Here is a 20,820-nt window from a genome sequence, read left to right as displayed (position 1 = left end):
GCCAGCGAGCCTGCTGAAAAAGTATTACGTTCCAGAATTGTTTCTCTTTACTTAGGGCATATGTTATAAGACATTCTGAAAGGGTGTTGCACAAATATTGCACATGGGTTATGGTCACATCTACCTCAAAGCCACTAAACTTGGGGTCAAAATCACTTTCCTCTGAAAATGGGAGAGTTAATACTACATGAAATCAGTGAATCCCAGGTGTTTGCCACACTGTTTGCTCTAGCTGGCAATCATTTGAACTGGTGCTCCCACAAGATACTAAGTGGTCCCAGATTTTTTAATACAGTGCACACTGAGTGTTAAGACCCATTCTATGCTGACAAGGCATCTCAGGCCAATCGTGCCAAATCTGAAGGCAAGAAAAATAAAACGTATATATAAATTTGGGGCACTAGCGGTATGAACGTATATATACGTTTGAACAGTTTATGGGTTAATGGTGGTGGCAGAGGGAATTATTAGCTAGTGCACTAGATGATGATGGCTGTGTTGCTAATGGGAGGACACTGTATCTGTTGGCTGCTCTCACATGTAATGATGCAGATGGCGAGATTTCTCTAGTCTTGAGATGAAGTGTGGTGGGACTTGTAAACGGCTCAATAGTTGTGTAATGAAACCATGCTCCTCTTTGAGGAACTGTGGTTCTAGTGTCGTGGTGTGAATGGGAGTGTAAAAGGTCATCCTTGTTAGTTGGTTTCCTACATACTGTACGTACTTTCAAAGTTAAGCTTTCACTGTCATGACTCCTGAAATTAAAAGTGCTGATAGTGTTGTGATTTAAAAAAAAATTTCTTCTGAAATTGTAGAAAATAATTTTCTGAAGGTAATGGTAAAAAATTTGGTGGAAAACTTATGGAATTATGCAGGAGCAAAGTTGGTGGTCTGGGCACAATTTATGCATTGGTATTTTTGCTCATTTTGAGTTTTATTTTTAGCTGAAATAGACTAAAATTATCTCTGCTTCATTAGTATGTAAAGTAGGACCACTGTATCCATAGGGGACATGTTCCAAGGAACTGCTGTGGGTACTGAAACCACGGATAGTAGCGAACCTTATACAGTGGACCCCCGCATACCGTTGGCATCACATAACGTTAAATCCGCATACCGCTACATTTTATTGCCAAGATTTTGCCTCGCATACCGCTAAAAAACCCGCTCAACGCTGTTCGTCCGAGACGCATCTAATGTGCGCCCTTAGCCAGCCTCACATGTTCCGCCGGTGGCATTGTTTACCAGCCAGCCTCTGCGGTAACATCCAAGCATACAATCGGAACATTTCGTATTATTACAGTGTTTCTGGTGATTTTATCTGCAAAATAAGTGACCATGGGCCCCAAGAAAGCTTCTAGTGCCAACCCTACAGCAATAAGGGTGAGAATTACTATAGGGATGAAGAAAGAGATCATTGATAAGTATGAAAGTGGAGTGCGTGTCTCCGAGCTGGCCAGGTTGTATAGTAAACCCCAATCAACCATCGCTACTATTGTGGGCAACAAAAAGGCAATCAAGGAAGCTGTTCTTGCCAAAGGTTTAACTGTGTTTTCGAAACAGAGATCGCAAGTGATGGAAGATGTTGAGAGACTCTTATTGGTGTGGATAAATGAGAAACAGATAGCAGGAGATAGCATCTCTCAAGTGATCATAAGTGAAAAGGCTAGGAAGTTGCATCAGGATTTAATTAAAAAAATGCCTGCAACTAGTGATGATGTGAGTGAATTTAAGGCCAGCAAAGGTTGGTTTGAGAGATTTAAGAGGCGTAGTGGCATACATAGTGTGATAAGGCATGGTGAGGCTGCCAGTTCGGACCACAAAGCAGCTGAAAAATATGTGCAGGAATTCAAGGAGTACATAGAAACTGAAGGACTGAAACCTGAACAAGTGTTTAATTGTGATGAAACAGGCCTGTTTTGGAAGAAAATGCCAAGCAGGACCTACATTACTCTGGAGGAAAAGGCACTCCCAGGACATAAGCCTATGAAAGACAGGCTTACTCTGTTGATGTGTTCCAATGCTACTGGTGATTGCAAAGTGAAGCCTTTATTAGTGTATCACTCTGAAACTCCCAGACCGTTCAGGCAAAAGAATGTCCTCAAGGAAAATTTGTGTGTGCTGTGGAGGGCAAACAGTAAGGCATGGGTCACTAGGGACTTTTTCTAGACTGGTTACACCATGCATTTGCCCCCAATGTGAAAGATTACCTAACTGAAAAGAAATTAGAACTTAAGTGCCTCCTGGTGTTAGACAATGCCCCTGGTCATCCTACAGACGTGGCAGAGCGACTTTATGGGGACATGAAATTCATTAAGGTGAAGTTTTTGCCTCCTAATACCACTCCTCTCCTGCAGCCCATGGACCAGCAGGTTATTGCAAACTTCAAAAAACTGTACACAAAAGCTCTGTTTGAAAGGTGCTTTGTAGTGACCTCAGAAACTCAACTGACTCTAAGAGACTTTTGGAGAGATCACTTTAATATCCTCAATTGTGTAAACCTTATAGGTAAGGCTTGGGAGGGAGTGACTAAGAGGACCTTGAACTCTGCTTGGAAGAAACTGTGGCCAGAATGTGTAGACCAAAGGGATTTTGAAGGGTTTCAGGCTAACCCTGAGAATACTATGCCAGTTGAGGAATCCATTATGGCATTGGGAAAGTCCTTGGTGTTGGAGGTTAGTGGGGATGATGTGGAAGAGTTGGTGGAGGAGGACAATGAAGAACTAACCACTGATGAGCTGATAGATCAACTTCAACAGCAAGAGGCCAGACCTGAGGAAACTGGTTTGAAGGAGGGGAGAGAGAAATTGAAGAAATTGCCTACTACAAAGATTAAGGAAATCTGTGCAAAGTGGCTTGAAGTGCAAACCTTCATGGATGAAAATCACCCTCTCATAGCTATTGCAAGCCGTGCTGGTGACTATTACACTGACAATGTTGTGAAACACTTTAGGGAAGTCATAAAGGAACGAGAGGTACAGGCCACTATGGACAGATATGTTGTGCGACAGAACTCCAGTGACTCTGAAGCTGGTCCTAGTGGCATTAAAAGAAGAAGGGAAGAAACCCCAGAAAAGGACTTGACACCTCTAAGTCTTAATGGAAGGGGATTCCCCTTCTAAACACTAACACACACTCCTCCTCCCATCCCATCAGTCATCACCAGATCTTCAATAAAAGTAAGTGTCATGTAATTGTGCATGCCTTTTTCAGTTTGTGTGTATTAAAATTAATATTTCATGTGGTAAAATTTTTTTTTTCATACTTTGGGGTGTCTTGCACGGATTAATTTGATTTCCATTATTTCTTATGGGGAAAATTAATTCGCATAACGATAATTTCGCATAACAATGAGCTCTCTTGCACGGATTAATATCGCTATGCGGGGGTCCATTGTACAGTATATATAATTCCTATACATATCTACTATAATGTTTAATTGATAAATTTCACACAATAAGTGGAGAATTATCACTTTTTCACTGATAGGAAGCACTTCACAGCTTCTCTTAGGCTTTTGCACTTTGAGGCCATTATTAAGCAAAATTAAGAGTTATTTTAGGGCCATGGATAACTCAAACCGAGGACACCAGACCTGCGGATATGGGGGTCCTACTGTATTCCATACTTGCAAGTGATACCAAGAAACAGCCAATAAAACTAATCCTTGAAAAAGCCTCGGAGTCACTTTTTTAATCCTTTCAGGGTTTCGGCCATACTAGTACTGCTTACACACCAGTGTCCATGACGTACTAGTACGCATAAATTCTAGCGCCTTCAAATGTAGTGAGAGAAAGCTGGTAGGCCTACATATGAAAGAATGGGTCTGTGGTCAGTGTGCGCAGTATAAAAAAAATCCTGCAGCACACAGTGCATAATGAGAAAAAAAAAACTTCGACCGTGTTTTTGGATTAAAACAGCGACTTTGCACTATATTTTCGTATGGTATTTATTGTTGTATTCTAGTTTTCCTGGTCTCATTGTATAGAATGGAAGACATATTACAGAAATTGAGATGATTTGACTGGTTTTACAATGAAAAGTACCTTGAAATTGAGCTCAGAGTAGCAGAAATATTTTATTTTTACCAAAGTTCAAAAGTAAACAAATCATGCTAAGTGTCCAATACACGTCAACTGGTGAGTCTAATATTCTTTCACAAGTGCGCCGATATTATTTATACCATTTCTACACTAATGCAGTACATGTAGTCTGCATAACAGTAAATCTTATTTTTTTTTTTTTGTGAGAATAAAAATTCAAAGTGGAAAGCAAAACAAATGTAAGAGGGGCCTGGGGACGTGACTAATGAACAGAGGAAATGTTATTTTAGTGCCAGGAATGTCTCTTGTTTATTCTGGACCCTATTTGGAAATTGGCATCTTTTGAAATTTGTGTGAAATTGGCAAAATTGCTAAATTCTGAGCACTGTATTGGATAGTTGAAATCGGTAAATTGGTGGTTTCTTGTATTCATTTGATAGAAAAAATGGAGTTCTAGCGAAATAGTTATGATTTTTGTCGACTAGTACATTGGAATTTGCCAAAAATAGGGCTCAAAGTGGGCAAAATCGCTGATGCGTAAACATCGTCGAGATGGCTAACTTTGCAAGAGCATAATTCTGTAAGTTTTCCATGAAATTTCATACTTTTGGTGTCATTATGACCGGGAAAAGATTCTCTATCTTTTCACAAGAAAAATTTGTTTTTTTCTTTGAAATTTGGGGGACCCTGAGAACAAGTCTCTGAGAGGGCCTGTGTACCCTGAAAGGGTTAAACCAAACCCAAGTTCAAAGGTTTGCATTTTCCATCATGAACGGTACAGAGGAGGATGTTTTTTTGTACTGCACACTCGCTGCATAGACCCATTCTTTCATGTCTAGGCCAAAATTTACTTCTCACACCATATTTGAGGACACTGTGCTTAAAATGTAATTCTGTGACACTGGCATCAATAACGTAGATCTGTGCACAAGAGAGAGAGAGAAAAGGTTACAAAGGAAATCAAGGAAACAGAGCTGGTTGTTTCTTTCCTCAATCATAAATTAAATGGTAGTAGTATATCACATTATGCTGGGGATGTCTAGTATGGTGTGTTCTGCTTTGAAGTGGTCCATGTAAAGGTTTGCTAAAACCACACTGATGGCCAATGGCCACCCAAACAATATTTTCTGTATTGAGCTGAAACAATTGTAGTTGATACAGTTTCACCAGATCCATGAAATGTCATTGCTGGGTAAGAACGGGTGTTAAGTTTGTCATTAACTTTGTTGTATACTGTAGTAGCATGATAGCTTGTGTGATGGGGATGTTAATGGAGAGAGATTTCATGTCAAACCTGGCTAGGCATTTGTTCTTGATGTTATTGTCTTTCACTTAATTGATGAGTGAAAGACAGATGTGACTGACTAATGGTACTCAGTAGCCTGAACAGATGTTTTATGAATGTTCTTGAAAGGTTATGAGGGGCATTCTTGATATTTGTAATGGTAGATCTGAGGGGGATGTTGACTTTATGGGTCTTAAGTTAGTATATATGAAGGAAACCAATTACAGTGGACCCCCGCATAACGATCAGCTCCCAACTCGACCAATTATGTAAGTGTATTTTTGTAAGTGCTTTTGTGGGTGTATTTTTGGGGGTCTGAAACGGACTAATCTAATTCACAATATCTCTTACGGGAACAAATTCGGTCTATAACGGCACCCAAACAGACTTCTGGATTGAAATAATATCATTATCCGGGGGTCCACTGTATATCTTATTAAAATTCTTCTTGTGTGAGATGCCTTGTGATGGGTGAGCACAGTATAGGTTCATCACACCCAGCAGCTAGTAATTGTAATCTGTAAAGCCTGGCTGATCTTGGTTTGATAGGTAAAAGGTACAGCAGCTTCTTTCCTTGTTCTGTGTTGCGAAGTATGTGATGGGCCTGGCTAAGAAATGTCTTGGTCACCTCACTTCATAAAATAAAATGTCTTGAATGTTGTATGTGTTTTTACCCCAGTCTGTCAGTACTGATACTACAAGCTGTATTTTCATTTGGCAGTTGGTAATTTTAAGCAAGTCTTACATTAATAATTTTTAAATAAATTAATTTTATCTTTTACTGTTTACAGTTGATCATCTGTTGGGTGATAGCCCAGTAAATTCCCAAACCATCACCTCAAAAAATCATACAGGTAAACCTAAAAAAAAATATAAGCACAAGAATATACTGGGAACAGACTCTGAAGAGTCATCACAGCAGACTACAAGGAAATTATTTGATTCAACAGTAAGAAAAATTACACAAAATGAGGTTATATTAGACACTGACGAAAAAGCAACTACTAGTACAAAAATTAAACAAAAGTCTATAAAAGTGGGCAAAGGAAAACAAAGTAACAATAACCAGACAAATAATATTGAGAAAACTTGTGATACGCATCAGCTTAAGAAAAGAGGTTCAGAATGTCAAGGAAGAACATCCTTCAAATCTGGAGAGAGAGTAACAGAAGATGGCTTTAAAATTGTATCGACAATACCTGAGGACGACTCTGATGTATCTGATGCTTTTGAGCAAGATGATGACTGGGAAGGATTGTCAGTGGGGAGTACTAGTTATGAATATAATAAAGGAAAAAATGCTGAAGGTTCCTCAAGAGGATCAAGAAAAAATAATGATGGATTCAAAATAGTTACCGAAATACCACCAGACAACAATGATGCGAGTGGTGCATTTCATGAAGAAGATTGTGTAGATAGAGAAGTAAACTTGACAGAAGGATGCCAATTAAATGGAAAGAAAACTATTAAAAAGCCCATTCTTCAGTTGATGAATGATTTTGGTAAGTTTTTGTTAGTTTTTTCACCAAAATAGACAACTTTAGGGTTATCATATAAGTAATATATATAAGTAATATACAGTAGCCATGTGTGAGCATGTTAGATAGTATTGGAGAGGAATGGTTTTTGGGACTTAAGCTGTTGGAGTGTGAGCAGGGTAATATTATATGAAGGGATTCAAGGGAAACTTTTTAGCCAGACTTTCAGTACAATAGACCACAACATCCCACATCTAGAACATGATATCAAAGCTCTACCTTAACAGTAGATGCCAATATATCTCCATCAAGGGCATAAACTCATCAACTTGACCTATCAATATAGAGGTGCCTTAGGGGACTTCTATATTGGGAGGGGTTTGGCATATTTGCTATTTAGCAACATCTAAAGAGGTTACTAGCCCCTTGCTCCCAGCATTTCAGTCGCCTCTTACAACACGCATGGCTTACGGAGGAAGAATGCTGTTCCACTTCCCCATGGAGATAAGAGGAAATAAACAAGAATAAGAACTAGAAAGAAAATAGAAGAAAACCCAGAGGGGTGTGTATATATGTGCTTGTACATGTATGTGTAGTGTGACCTAAGTGTAAATAGAAGTAGCAAGACATACCTGAAATCTTGCATGTGTATGAGACAGAAAAAAAAAAAAAAGACACCAGCAATCCTACCATCGTGTAAAACGATTACAGGCTTCAGTTTTACACTCGCTTGGCAGGACTGTAGTACCTCCCTGGGCGGTTGCTCTCTACTAACCTACTACCTAGAAAAAATAAATAAATATATATATATATTTTTTTTTTTCAACAAGTCGGTCGTATATATATATATATTAATATATATATATATATATATATATATATATATATATATATATATATATATATATATATATATATATATATATATATATATATATATATATTATATATATTAATTTTTTTTTATTTTGCTACAAAAGAATCTTATAAAACTTACCTAACCTTATTATAGCAAGAGCAATTTATTTTAGCCTAACCCAGTTACAGTGGACCCCCGGTTAACAATATTTTTTCATTCCAGAAGTATGTTCAGGTGCCAGTACTGACCGAATTTGTTCCCATAAGGAATATTGTGAAGTAGGTTAGTCCATTTCAGTCCCCCAAACATACACGTACAAACGCACTTACATAAATATGCTTACATAATTGGTCGCATTGGGAGGTGATTGTTAAGCGGGGGTCCACTGTAAATATATTTTAGATTTGTTTGCAATAATTTAATACTAAACAAACATAGTTAAATATATTTTTTTCATTAGGTTCAGAATTATTTTGGCAAAGTTATTGCATACACAAATTTTCGCTTGTCCTATATGGCAAGATGAGCGTTGCCATTTAAGCCAAGATCGCAAGTTCTGCCTATTCGGCACGACCGACACACACACACACACTCTATATGTGTGTGTGTATATATATATATACAGTGGACCCCCGCATAACGATTACCTCCGAATGCGACCAATTATGTAAGTGTAATTATGTAAGTGCGTTTGTACGTGTATGTTTGGGGGTCTGAAATGGACTAATCTACTTCACAATATTCCTTATGGGAACAAATTCGGTCAGTACTGGCACCTGAACATACTTCTGGAGTGAAAAAATATCGTTAACCGGGGGTCCACTGTATGTATGTATGTATGTATGTATGTATGTATGTATGTATGTATGTATGTATGTATGTGTATATATATGTATATATATATATAGATATATATATATATATATATATATATATATATATATATATATATATAAATATATAAATATATAAAGTAGAATGACATGGAAAGCATATAAATCTATAGGGGAAGGAAGGCGGGGTAGGGGTCATCCTCGAAAGGGTTGGAGAGAGGGGGTAAAGGAGGTTTTGTGGGCAAGGGGCTTGGACTTCCAGCAAGCGTGCGTGAGCGTGTTAGATAGGAGTGAATGGAGACGAATTGTACTTGGGACCTGACAATCTGTTGGAGTGTGAGCAGGGTAATATTTAGTGAAGGGATTCAGGGAAACCGGTTATTTTCATATAGTCGGACTTGAGTCCTGGAAATGGGAAGTACAATGCCTGCACTTTAAAGGAGGGGTTTGGGATATTGGCAGTTTGGAGGGATATGTTGTGTATCTTTATACGTATATGCTTCTAAACTGTTGTATTCTGAGCACCTCTGCAAAAACAGTGATAATGTGTGAGTGTGGTGAAAGTGTTGAATGATGAAAGTATTTTCTTTTTGGGGATTTTCTTTCTTTTTTGGGTCACCTTGCCTCGGTGGGAGACGGCCGACTTGTTGAAAAAAAAATATATATATATATAATATATATATATATATATATATATATATATATATATATATATATATATATATATGTATATATATATATAATATATATATATATATATATATATTTTTTTTTTATTTATTATCACACTGGCCAATTCCCACCAAGGCAGGGTGGCCCGAAAAAGAAAAACTTTCACCATCATACACTCCATCACTGTCTTGCCAGAAGGGTGCTTTACACTACAGTTTTTAAACTGCAACATTAACACCCCTCCTTCAGAGTGCAGGCACTGTACTTCCCATCTCCAGGACTCAAGTCCGGCCTGCCGGTTTCCCTGAACCCCTTCATAAATGTTACTTTGCTCACACTCCAACAGCACGTCAAGTATTAAAAACCATTTGTCTCCATTCACTCCTATCAAACACTATATATATATATAGTGCAGTTAGCCTCTCAAAAACTCCATTTTCTATTACCCAGGACCAAAGAACACGTTATAGGAAGGAGCAGTGATGATTTTATATACTCGGACTGGTTCTGGACATTGGTTCTAGGCCATATTATGGCCTGTTTTATTCATTCTAGAGTATAAGTAATGTTTCTATGTTACTTAATGTGTTTATCATGTCATATTAGATCCATTCTGATAGATAAATAAGCCGTAGAGTTGATATTAGCGTTATATTGAAGTATTTTCTCCTACCCCTGTAGTGGGTTTTTGGGGGCTGGAATGGATTAATGGCATTTCACTTCATTTCAAAGAGGAATATTGATTTGATATACGAGCAATTTGAGTTATAAGCTCGGTCACAGAATGAATTAAACTCGTAAGTCAAGGTACCACTGTACTTACAAAGAAATTTGTTTTCTAGGTTTTGATGATAGCATATTTTATGAAAAACGGGATCACGCCACAAGGGAAGCAGGCATGCTGTCAAAAAAGTGTACATCTAAGAAGAGAACTTCAAATACTCTTGCTGAATTAGCCAAGAAAAAGCAGCAGAAGGAAGTGATGATATTGGACTATTCTAAGAAAAGAGGACCAAGCAAAAACCTTTATAAATCTGATGAAGAGAATATCAGTGAAGTACAAAAGCCTCCCTCTGAGGTAAGGAAAAAGTGAGTGTACTCACCTATTTGTGGTTGCAGGGGTCAAGTCACAGTTTCTGGCCCTGTATGTGTGTGTGTGTGTTTCTTTTTAGTGTCCCACTAACTTAATCTGACCTAGTAAAAGCCCATAACACAGCTGGAGGATGTAGGGATGGCCTTACCTGTCCTCAGAAAAATTGAATATTTGCACTATTTTGAGGCCAGTTTTAAGCTTTTTTCAGTCCTGGAACCAAAATTATCTCTATTTAAATAGGATATCTTCCATTCTATCAAATGATATAAAAAAAACAGCCAATAAAACCATAACCATCCTAGAAACCACTTCAGTTGCTGTTTTACACCATGCATCGCTTGGGACCCATTCTCTCATATCTAGGCCAAAATTTTCAGGTCTTAGTTTATCAGAATGAGCTCGAGCTGAGCTAAAGACTTAGATCTATGTGAGGGGTCCTGGTGTCAATAACTTAGAACTATGTGACAGACAGTGAAAGGGTTGATATAAAGCTAATTTCAGTTCATTATATGTAAATCAGATGAGTTTCTTTAACCCTTTCAGGGTCCCCAGGCCCTCTCCGAGACTTGTTCTCAGGGTCCCCAAATTTAAAAAAAAAAATTATTTTTTCTTATGAAAAGATAGAGAATCTTTTCCCGTTCATAATGACACCAAAAGTATGAAATTTGATAGAAAACTTATGGAATTATGCTCTCCTGAAGTTAGCGGTTTCGACGATGTTTACGCATCGGCGATTTTGCCCACTTTGAGCCCTATTTTTGGCCAATTCCAGTGTACTAGTCGACAAAAATCATAACTATTTCGCTAAAACTCCATTTTTTTTTGTATCGAATGAGTACAAGAAACCACCCATTTACCAATTTCAACTATCCAATAAAGTGGTCAGAATTTAGCAATTTTGCCAATTTCACAAATTTCAAAAGATGCCAATTTCCAAATAGGGTCCAGAATAAACAAGAAAGACATTCCTGGCACTAAAATAACAAGTTCTTTGTTCGTTAGTCACATCCCCAGGCCCCTCTTATATTTCTTTGGCATTCCACTTTGAATTTTTATTCTTACAAAAAATAGAAGATTTACTGTTATGCAGACTACTGCATTAGTGTAGAAATGGTATAAATAATATCAGCGCACTTATGAAAGAATATTAGAATCTCTAGTTGACGTGTAATGGACGCTTGGCATGATTTGTTTACTTTTGAACTTTGGTAAAAATTGAACATTTCTGCTACTTTGAGCTCATTTTCAAGGTACTTTTCATTGTAAAACCAGTCAAAATCATCTCAATTTCTGTAATATGTCTTCCCTCCTATAAAATGAGAGCAGGAAAACTAGAATACAACAATAAATACCATACGAAAATACAGTGCAAAGTCGCTGTTTTAATCCAAAAACAAAGTATTTTTTTCTCATTACGCACTGTGTGCTGCAGGATTTTTTTTATACTGCGCACACTGACCACAGACCCATTCTTTCATATGTAGGCCTACCAGCTTTCTCTCACTAGATTTGAAGGTGTTAGAATTTAGTCGTACTAGTACGTCAAAAACTCTGGGGCGTAGGCCGTACTAGTACAGCGGAAACCCTGAAAGGATTAAATACATTTCCTGGTACTGCAGATGTATGTTCCTTGTGTTAACTTGGTTTGCATTTTTTCCTTTAATTTTTATCTTTGATATAAATTGTATTTCAGGTACATTGACTGTATATGTATGCATGTAAAGTACAATATATATGTAAATCAAATACTTTTATTCAGCAAATTATGGATGAAAAGGAGCTGAAACGTGCTAGGTATGATGTCTTCAAACTGGGGATGAGTGGCTTTCACAAAGAAAAGAAAGAAGACACAAGAGTTGCTCTTGCCATAAAATTAGGAGCTAAGCCACCCAAGAATAAGGTAAGATTTACTGAAGCTTTAGTTAATATACAGTTTGAAATTAGTCTGAATTTATATGTAAAATGAAAACAAAGTAGTGGAAGAGGGTGAGAAGGACAGGCTCATTCTAGCTCCTCTCTTGATTTTAAGTAAATTGTACATACTTTTGAAGCTGCAGCTTATCATTGGGCAACACTTATTCTCTGAATGGGTAAGTGAAAGTGGAGGTTCAGCACTGACCTCCAGTATATTACAGGCCATAAAACTGGAGGGAGGGAAGTTTATTTTCCCCTCAATCATAAATACAGTGGACCCCCGGTTAACGATATTTTTTCATTCCAGAAGTATGTTCAGGTGCCAGTACTGACCGAATTTGTTCCCATAAGGAATATTGTGAAGTAGATTAGTCCATTTCAGACCCCCAAACATACACGTACAAACGCACTTACAGAAATACACTTACATAATTGGTCGCATTGGGAGGTGATCGTTAAGCGGGGGTCCACTGTAATCATATTTTTTGATAACCCCTGGTATGAGATGGTGATATCTTTTTCAAACCTTACAGGTGGAATTACAGTAAATCACATTTTTTCTGCATTGGCAATCAACACGAGCAATATTTTTATATCCTAAAAGAACATATCATTAGATTAATGGTGTAGACCGACAAATTGATTAGCAAGACACATTTGCAATGCCTGTGTATTTTTATTGAGACAGGGATGTGTAATGTCACCATGGTTGTTTAATATATTTATAGATGGGGTTGTAAAAGAAGTAAATGCTAGGGTGTTCGGGAGAGGGGTGGGACTAAATTATGGGGAATCAAATTCAAAATGGGAATTAACACAGTTACTTTTTGCTGATGATACTGTGCTTATGGGAGATTCTAAAGAAAAATTGCAAAGGTTAGTGGTTGAGTTTGGGAATGTGTGTTAAGGTAGAAAGTTGAAAGTGAACATAGAAAAGAGTAAGGTGATAAGGGTATCAAATGATTTAGATAAAGAAAAATTGGATATCAAATTGGGGAGGAGGAGTATGGAAGAAGTGAATGTTTTCAGATACTTGGGAGTTGACGTGTCGGCGGATGGATTTATGAAGGATGAGGTTGATCATAGAATTGATGAGGGAAAAAAGGTGAGTGGTGCATTGAGGTATATGTGGAGTCAAAAAACGTTATCTATGGAGGCAAAGAAGGGAATGTATGAAAGTATAGTAGTACCAACACTCTTATATGGGTGTGAAGCTTGGGTGGTAAATGCAGCAGCGAGGAGACGGTTGGAGGCAGTGGAGATGTCCTGTCTAAGGGCAGTGTGTGGTGTAAATATTATGCAGAAAATTCGGAGTGTGGAAATTAGGAAAAGGTGTGGAGTTAATAAAAGTATTAGTCAGAGGGCAGAAGAGGGATTGTTGAGGTGGTTTGGTCATTTAGAGAGAATGGATCAAAGTAGAATGACATGGAAAGCATATAAATCTATAGGGGAAGGAAGGCGAGGTAGGGGTCGTCCTCGAAAGGGTTGGAGAGAGGGGGTAAAGGAGGTTTTGTAGGCAAGGGGCTTGGACTTCTAGCAAGCGTGCGTGAGCGTGTTAGATAGGAGTGAATGGAGACAAATGGTACTTGGGACCTGACGCTCTGTTGGAGTGTGAGCAGGGTAATATTTAGTGAAGGGATTCAGGGAAACCGGTTATTTTCATATAGTCGGACTTGAGTCCTGGAAATGGGAAGTACAATGCCTGCACTTTAAAGGAGGAGTTTGGGATATTGGCAGTTTGGAGGGATATGTTGTGTATCTTTATACGTATATGCTTCTAAACTGTTGTATTCTGAGCACCTCTGCAAAAACAGTGATTATGTGTGAGTGTGGTGAAAGTGTTGAATGATGATGAAAGCATTTTCTTTTTGGGGATTTTCTTTCTTTTTTGGGTCACCCTGCCTCGGTGGGAGACGGCCGACTTGTTAAAAAAAAAAAAAAAAAAATTGCCTGAGCAGCAAGCAGGCTTTATCAATCTAACACAGAGGCAGAAAGCTGAAGACTTGTATGCTAGAGTCCGAGGAAAGATGCAGCAGTTAAAGGCATTGTCACGTGGGTAGGGCCCACTACTATAATTAGGTTAGGCCTGTAAGATGGGCTAGGGCTTTAGCAATGGACTTGAAGACATGGAGAGACCAAGCAGTTGAAGATGTGACCACGGGTAGGCAGGACCAACTAGTGGAAGCAGATCATGCCCATGTGATAGATCTAAGTTAGCACTAGAGTTGTTGAAGATACCCTTTTTACAGATGTACAAAGTATGGTGATATTGATGAGATATAGAAGAGACATCTATACATTTATCACATTTAACAGAGGAAACTTTTCACAGGTTTCTTCTTTATTCTTAACCCTTTTACTGTCTGTCCCATAATATTATGGCTTGCAAACCAGTGTCGGTCCCGTAATACAACACCAAAATTCTAGCAGCTTCCATTCTTGTGGAAGATAGCTGGTAGGCCTACATATGAGAAAATGGGTCTGAGTGGTCAGTGTGCTCAGCATAAAAAAAATCCTGCAGCATGCAATGCATAATAAAAAAACTGCGACAGTGTTTTTGGTTTAAAACAGCGACTTTGCAGTGTATTTTTGTATGGTATTTACTGTTGTATTCTTGTTTTCTTGGTCTCATTTGACAAATGAAAGATACATTACAGAAGTAGAGATGATTTTGAATGGATTACAGTCTAAAAGTACCTTGAAATTGAGCTCAAAGTAGCAGAAATCTTCGATTTTTGCAGATGTTCAAGCTTAAACAAATCATGTCACGCGTTTGATACATATCAACTGATGGGTCGAATATGCTTTCACAAATGCGCTGATATTATTTATACCATGTTTACAATAATGGAGTAGTGTGCATAACAGTAAATATTCTATTTTTTTGTGTGAAAAATTCAAAATGGAAAGCAAGCGTAATATAAGAGGGGACTGGAGACGTGACTAATGAACAGAGAAAATGTTATTTTAGTGCTAGGAATGTTTGAATTGTTAATTCTGGACCCTATTTTGAAGTGGCCTTCCTTGAATTTTGTATGAAATTGGCCAAATTACCAATTTCTGATCACTTTATTAGGTAGTTGAAATAGGTAAATGGGTGGTTTCTTGTGCTCAATCGATAGAATGAAAGGAGTTCTAGTGAAATAGCTGTGAGTTTGGTCGACTGGAACAGTGGAATTGGCCAAAAATATTTTTTTTTTTTTTTTATTATCACACTGGCCGATTCCCACCAAGGCAGGGTGGCCCGAAAAAGAAAAACTTTCACCATCATTTACTCCATCGCTGTCTTGCCAGAAGGGTGCTTTACACTACAGTTTTTAAACTGCAACATTAACACCCCTCCTTCAGAGTGCAGGCACTGTACTTCCCATCTCCAGGACTCAAGTCCGGCCTGCTGGTTTCCCTGAACCCCTTCATAAATGTTACTTTGCTCACACTCCAACAGCACGTCAAGTATTAAAAACCATTTGTCTCCATTCACTCCTATCAAACACGCTCACGCATGCCTGCTGGAAGTCCAAGCCCCTCGCACACAAAACCTCCTTTACCCCCTCCCTCCAACCTTTCCTAGGCCGACCCCTACCCCGCCTTCCTTCCACTACAGACTGATACACTCTTGAAGTTATTCTGTTTCGCTCCATTCTCTCCACATGTCCGAACCACCTCAACAACCCTTCCTCAGCCCTCTGGACAACAGTTTTGGTAATCCCGCACCTCCTCCTAACTTCCAAACTACGAATTCTCTGCATTATATTCACACCACACATTGCTCTCAGACATGACATCTCCACTGCCTCCAGCCTTCTCCTCGCTGCAACATTCATCACCCATGCTTCACACCCATATAAGAGCGTTGGTAAAACTATACTCTCATACATTCCCCTCTTTGCCTCCAAGGACAAAGTTCTTTGTCTCCACAGACTCCTAAGCGCACCACTCACCCTTTTCCCCTCATCAATTCTATGATTCACCTCATCTTTCATAGACCCATCCGCTGACACGTCCACTCCCAAATATCTGAATACATTCACCTCCTCCATACTCTCTCCCTCCAATCTGATATCCAATCTTTCATCACCTAATCTTTTTGTTATCCTCATAACCTTATTCTTTCTTGTATTCACTTTCAATTTTCTTCTTTTGCACACCCTACCAAATTCATCCACCAATCTCTGCAACTTCTCTTCAGAATCTCCCAAGAGCACAGTGTCATCAGCAAAGAGCAACTGAGACAACTCCCACTTTATGTGTGATTCTTTATCTTTTAACTCCATGCCTCTTGCCAAGACCCTCGCATTTACTTCTCTTACAACCCCATCTATAAATATATTAAACAACCACGGTGACATCACACATCCTTGTCTAAGGCCTACTTTTACTGGGAAATAATTTCCCTCTTTCCTACATACTCTAACTTGAGCCTCACTATCCTCGTAAAAACTCTTCACTGCTTTCAGTAACCTACCTCCTACACCATACACCTGCAACATCTGCCACATTGCCCCCCTATCCACCCTGTCATATGCCTTTTCCAAATCCATAAATGCCACAAAGACCTCTTTAGCCTTATCTAAATACTGTTCACTTATATGTTTCACTGTAAACACCTGGTCCACACACCCCCTACCTTTCCTAAAGCCAAAAATGTCTGTGACATTTGTGCAGTGGCAAAATTGCTGCTACATAAATGTCGCAGAGACCACTAACTTCATGAGAGTGTAATTCCATAAGTTTTCCATCAAATTTCGTAGTTTTGGTTTCATTACCATTGGGAAAAGATTCTTTATCATTTCATAGGAAAAAATAATTTTATTTTGTTGTTGAAAATTCTTCAACACTGAGAGCAAGTTTGTGAGCAGGAGTCGCAATAGTGAAAGGGTTAATGCAGACAACTATAAATATACATATATAGTAAGTGGAGATAAGTGACATGAAGAGAGACAATAGTCAGCTACCAGTAGAACACATGATTAGAAGATATCACATGATGGTGCATGAGGGTTGGTGTTGCCTGATAACTGTGTGCAGCACAGTTGCTGAAGCTGCCCAACCTCTGTGGAATGATGTTTTAAGATTGCTGTAAGGGTGGCCTAAAACCATTTTTGTCTGCAGATTGTTGATGATCAACTGGAAACTTATTTGTATTCATGAATCCCCAGTTTGAAAGGTCTTGCTATTTCACCTGTGTGTGTGTTGTTCTTGTTACATCCCCTACAAGGTATGACATACTCCTTCATTAGTAGTTGGGTCTGTTCTATGCTTCTTATGCCTTTAATGTAATGAATCTTGGTACCAGTGTTATCGCTTACAACACTATTGTTAACCTCTGGCCCATCTTATAAGTGTGGCCTTCCACTAGTGAATTCCACCCTTATGTGATGTCTTCAACTGCTGTATCTCTCCAAATCTGCGATTTCATTGCTAATCTGTCGTCCACCTTATTGGTCTGATTTATGGCACTTCTTCTCTGGCTCCATTCTATAAGTCTCCATCCTTCTGCCTCTGTATGAGATGGATTAAGCCTTTTGCACAGCCAAATAATTTTTCCAATGAAGATACCCAAGAAACTGCACATACTAAATCTTATTTATCATTTTGTCAGCATTTTATTCCTTTGATGCAATCAACATACAGTATATAGACGAATAATAAATTGAAATGATTTTTTCAGATAGTATTTTTTTTTTAACAAGTTGGCAGTCTCCCACCAAGGCAGGGTGACCCAAAAAGAAGAAAAATCCCCAAAAAGAAAATACTTTCATCATTCAACACTTTCACCTCACTCGTACATAATCACTGTTTTTGCAGAGGTGCCCAGAACACAACAGTTCAGAAGCATATACTTATAAAGATACACAACATATCTCTCCAAACTGTCAATATCCCAAACCCCTCCTTTGAAGTGCAGGCATTGTACTTTCCATTTCCAGTACTCAAGTCTGGCTATATAAAAATAATTGGATTCCCTGAATCCCTTCACTAAATATTACCCTGCTCACACTCCAACAGCTCGTCAGGTCCCAAATACCATTAGTCTCCATTCACTCTTAACACGCTTACGCATGCTTGCTGGAAGTCCAAGCCCCTTGCCCACAAAACGTCCTTTACCCCCTCCCTCCAACCTTTTCGAGGATGACCCCTGCCCCGCCTTCCTTCCCCTACAGATTTATACGCTCTCCATGTCATTCTACTTTGATCTATTCTCACTAAATGACCAAACTACCTCAACAACCCCTCTTCAGCCCTCTGACTAATACTTTTATTAACTCCACGCCTTCTAATTTCCACACTCCGAATTCTCTGCATAATATATACACCACACATTGCCCTTAGACAAGACATCTCCACTGCCTCCTCACTGCAGCATTTACAATCCAAGTTTCACACCCATATAAGAGTGTTGGTACCACTATACTTTCATACATTCGCTTGTTTGCCTCCATAGATAATGTTTTTTGTCTCCACATATACCTCAATGCACCACTCACCCTTCATTAATTCTGTGGTTAACCTCATCCTTCATACATCCATCTGCTGACATGTCAACTCCCAAATATCTGAAAACACTCACTTCTTCCATACTCTTCCTCTCCAATTTGATATCCAATTTTTCTTTATCTAAATAATTTGATACCCTCATCACCTTTCTCTTTTCTGTGTTCACTTTCAACTTTCTACCTTTACACACACTCCCAAACTTGTCCACTAACCTTTGCAACTTTTCTTTAGAATCTCCCATAAGCACAGTATCATCAGCAAAAAGTAACTGTGTCAATTCTCATTTTGTATTAGATTCCCCATAATTTATTCCTACCCCTCTCCCCAACACCCTAGCATTTACTTCTTTTACAACCCCATGTATAAATATATTAAACAATCATGGTGACATTACACATCCCTAAGACCCACCTTTACCAGGAAGTAGTCTCCCTCTCTTCTACACACCCTAACCTGAGCCTCACTATCCTCATAAAAACTCTTTACAGCATTTAGTAACTTATTACCTATTCCATATTCTTGCAACATCTACCACATTGCTCCCCTATCCACTCTGTCATATGCCTTTTCTAAATCCATAAATGCAATGAAAACTTCCCTACCTTTAAATACTGTTCACATATATACTTCAATGTAAACACTCGCTCTACATATCCCCTACCCACTCTAAAACCTCCTTGCTTATCCGATCCTACATTCTGTCTTGCCTCTAATTCTTTCAATAACCCTACCATACACTTTTCATGGTATACTCAGTAAACTTATTTTTATTTTATTATCACACTGGCCGATTCCCACCAAGGCAGGGTGGCCCGAAAAAGAAAAACTTTCACCATCATTCACTCCATCACTGTCTTGTCCCTCTTCCCTTTATATAAAGGAATTATACATGCTCTCTGCCAATCCCTAGGTACCTTCCCCTCTTTCATACATATATTAAACAAAAATACCAACCACTCTAACACAATATTCCCCCCATCCCTGCAATTTTAACTTTATTGTCTTCTGCTACATTGGTACTTTCTATTTTCCAAAATAATAGTCAGGAATTAATGATAATTGAATCAACTAAACCAAATCTAACCTAAATAACATATGAAGAGAGATTAGCTTATAAAATTATAAATACAAATGTGACTATATTTCGAAAAAAGATATGTTCTGCTTGACCTGTCATTTGCCTTTGTTGAAAATCCTCTTAATTAAGTTAAAGAAGTAACTTGCAAATCAAAGGACAGGTCAGTTGATAAGTTAGAAAGCTATCCACAATGTATGCTAAACCTAAATTGGAATATGTAGCTTTAGTGTAGTGTCTGTGTTATAAATACAAAAATAATGAAAGATAAAAAATTGCATTAAAGACTCAGTGCTGAAAGAAATCCAGAAGTATTTCTTCACAAAGAGGGTGGTTACTACAAACTTTACATACATAAAAAAAAAAAACTAAGACATCACCAGCACAGCAACTATTATTGTACAAATAGGTAAACTCACACATTTCTTGCCTTCACTTTAATGCTCTTCTGGTTTTTCCTCTATCCTACTTTTTATGGTATTTATAATATTTTTATTTTTCAAGGCTGTAAGTTACAAGGATCTCCTTAAAATGAAGAAGGAAGAAAAACAAAAGAAATTGGATGAGTTGGACACACAGAAGAGGTTGGGCTTGAAGGTATGACAGATGTACAGTTAACATTGTAGCTATTATTATTAATGAATGTTTATTAGATAACATGTTTTTAGTATAGGTCTTAGTAGTGTAATAATTTTTGACTATGCAATTCCATTAAATATGTTCAAAAGAAGCAAAAAAAATCCAGTTAAATGGTAATGAAATCTGAAAATTTTCCAGGTTCAATTTTTACCTTTTTTTTTTATTTGTTTTGATACATATTTTTCCTATTGAAGGGGAGTGCCAGAAAAGCCATAAACATATTTAAATTCTTTTGCCTACATATGCCCTTAAAGCATATGTACTCTTCAGCTTTTTTTCATTGAAGACATGATGTGACATATAGCCCATTTAGCAGTTTTTCTTTAACCTCATTATTCATTTATATCATTCTCTTTGCATGCTCAAATTACCACCTAGTTTCATTAATATTTTTTCTGCACTTTGATTTTGAAGATCACTGAATAAAATAC

The 20,820-nt window shown here is 38.0% G+C and overlaps 1 protein-coding gene across 4 annotated transcripts in view; it reads left to right on the top strand.

The window, feature by feature from the left end:
- LOC128692929 (transcriptional regulator ATRX homolog) overlaps positions 1-20,820 on the top strand; it is a 51,828-nt gene that overhangs the window by 18,578 nt on the left and 12,430 nt on the right. For 3 of the 4 annotated variants that reach the window (XM_053782279.2, XM_053782280.2, XM_053782278.2), the window contains exons 3-6: positions 6,120-6,830; positions 10,013-10,248; positions 12,023-12,163; positions 20,255-20,347. In XM_053782279.2, the coding sequence (XP_053638254.2) occupies positions 6,120-6,830; positions 10,013-10,248; positions 12,023-12,163; positions 20,255-20,347 (1,181 nt within the window). The remainder of the gene's footprint in view (positions 1-6,119; positions 6,831-10,012; positions 10,249-12,022; positions 12,164-20,254; positions 20,348-20,820) is intronic. The other variant, XM_053782281.2, reaches the window with a different exon arrangement.

This window comes from Cherax quadricarinatus, chromosome 38 (assembly GCF_038502225.1).
Source record: "Cherax quadricarinatus isolate ZL_2023a chromosome 38, ASM3850222v1, whole genome shotgun sequence".
Taxonomy (NCBI): domain Eukaryota; kingdom Metazoa; phylum Arthropoda; class Malacostraca; order Decapoda; family Parastacidae; genus Cherax; species Cherax quadricarinatus.
This window is presented reverse-complemented; position numbering and strand designations above follow the sequence as displayed.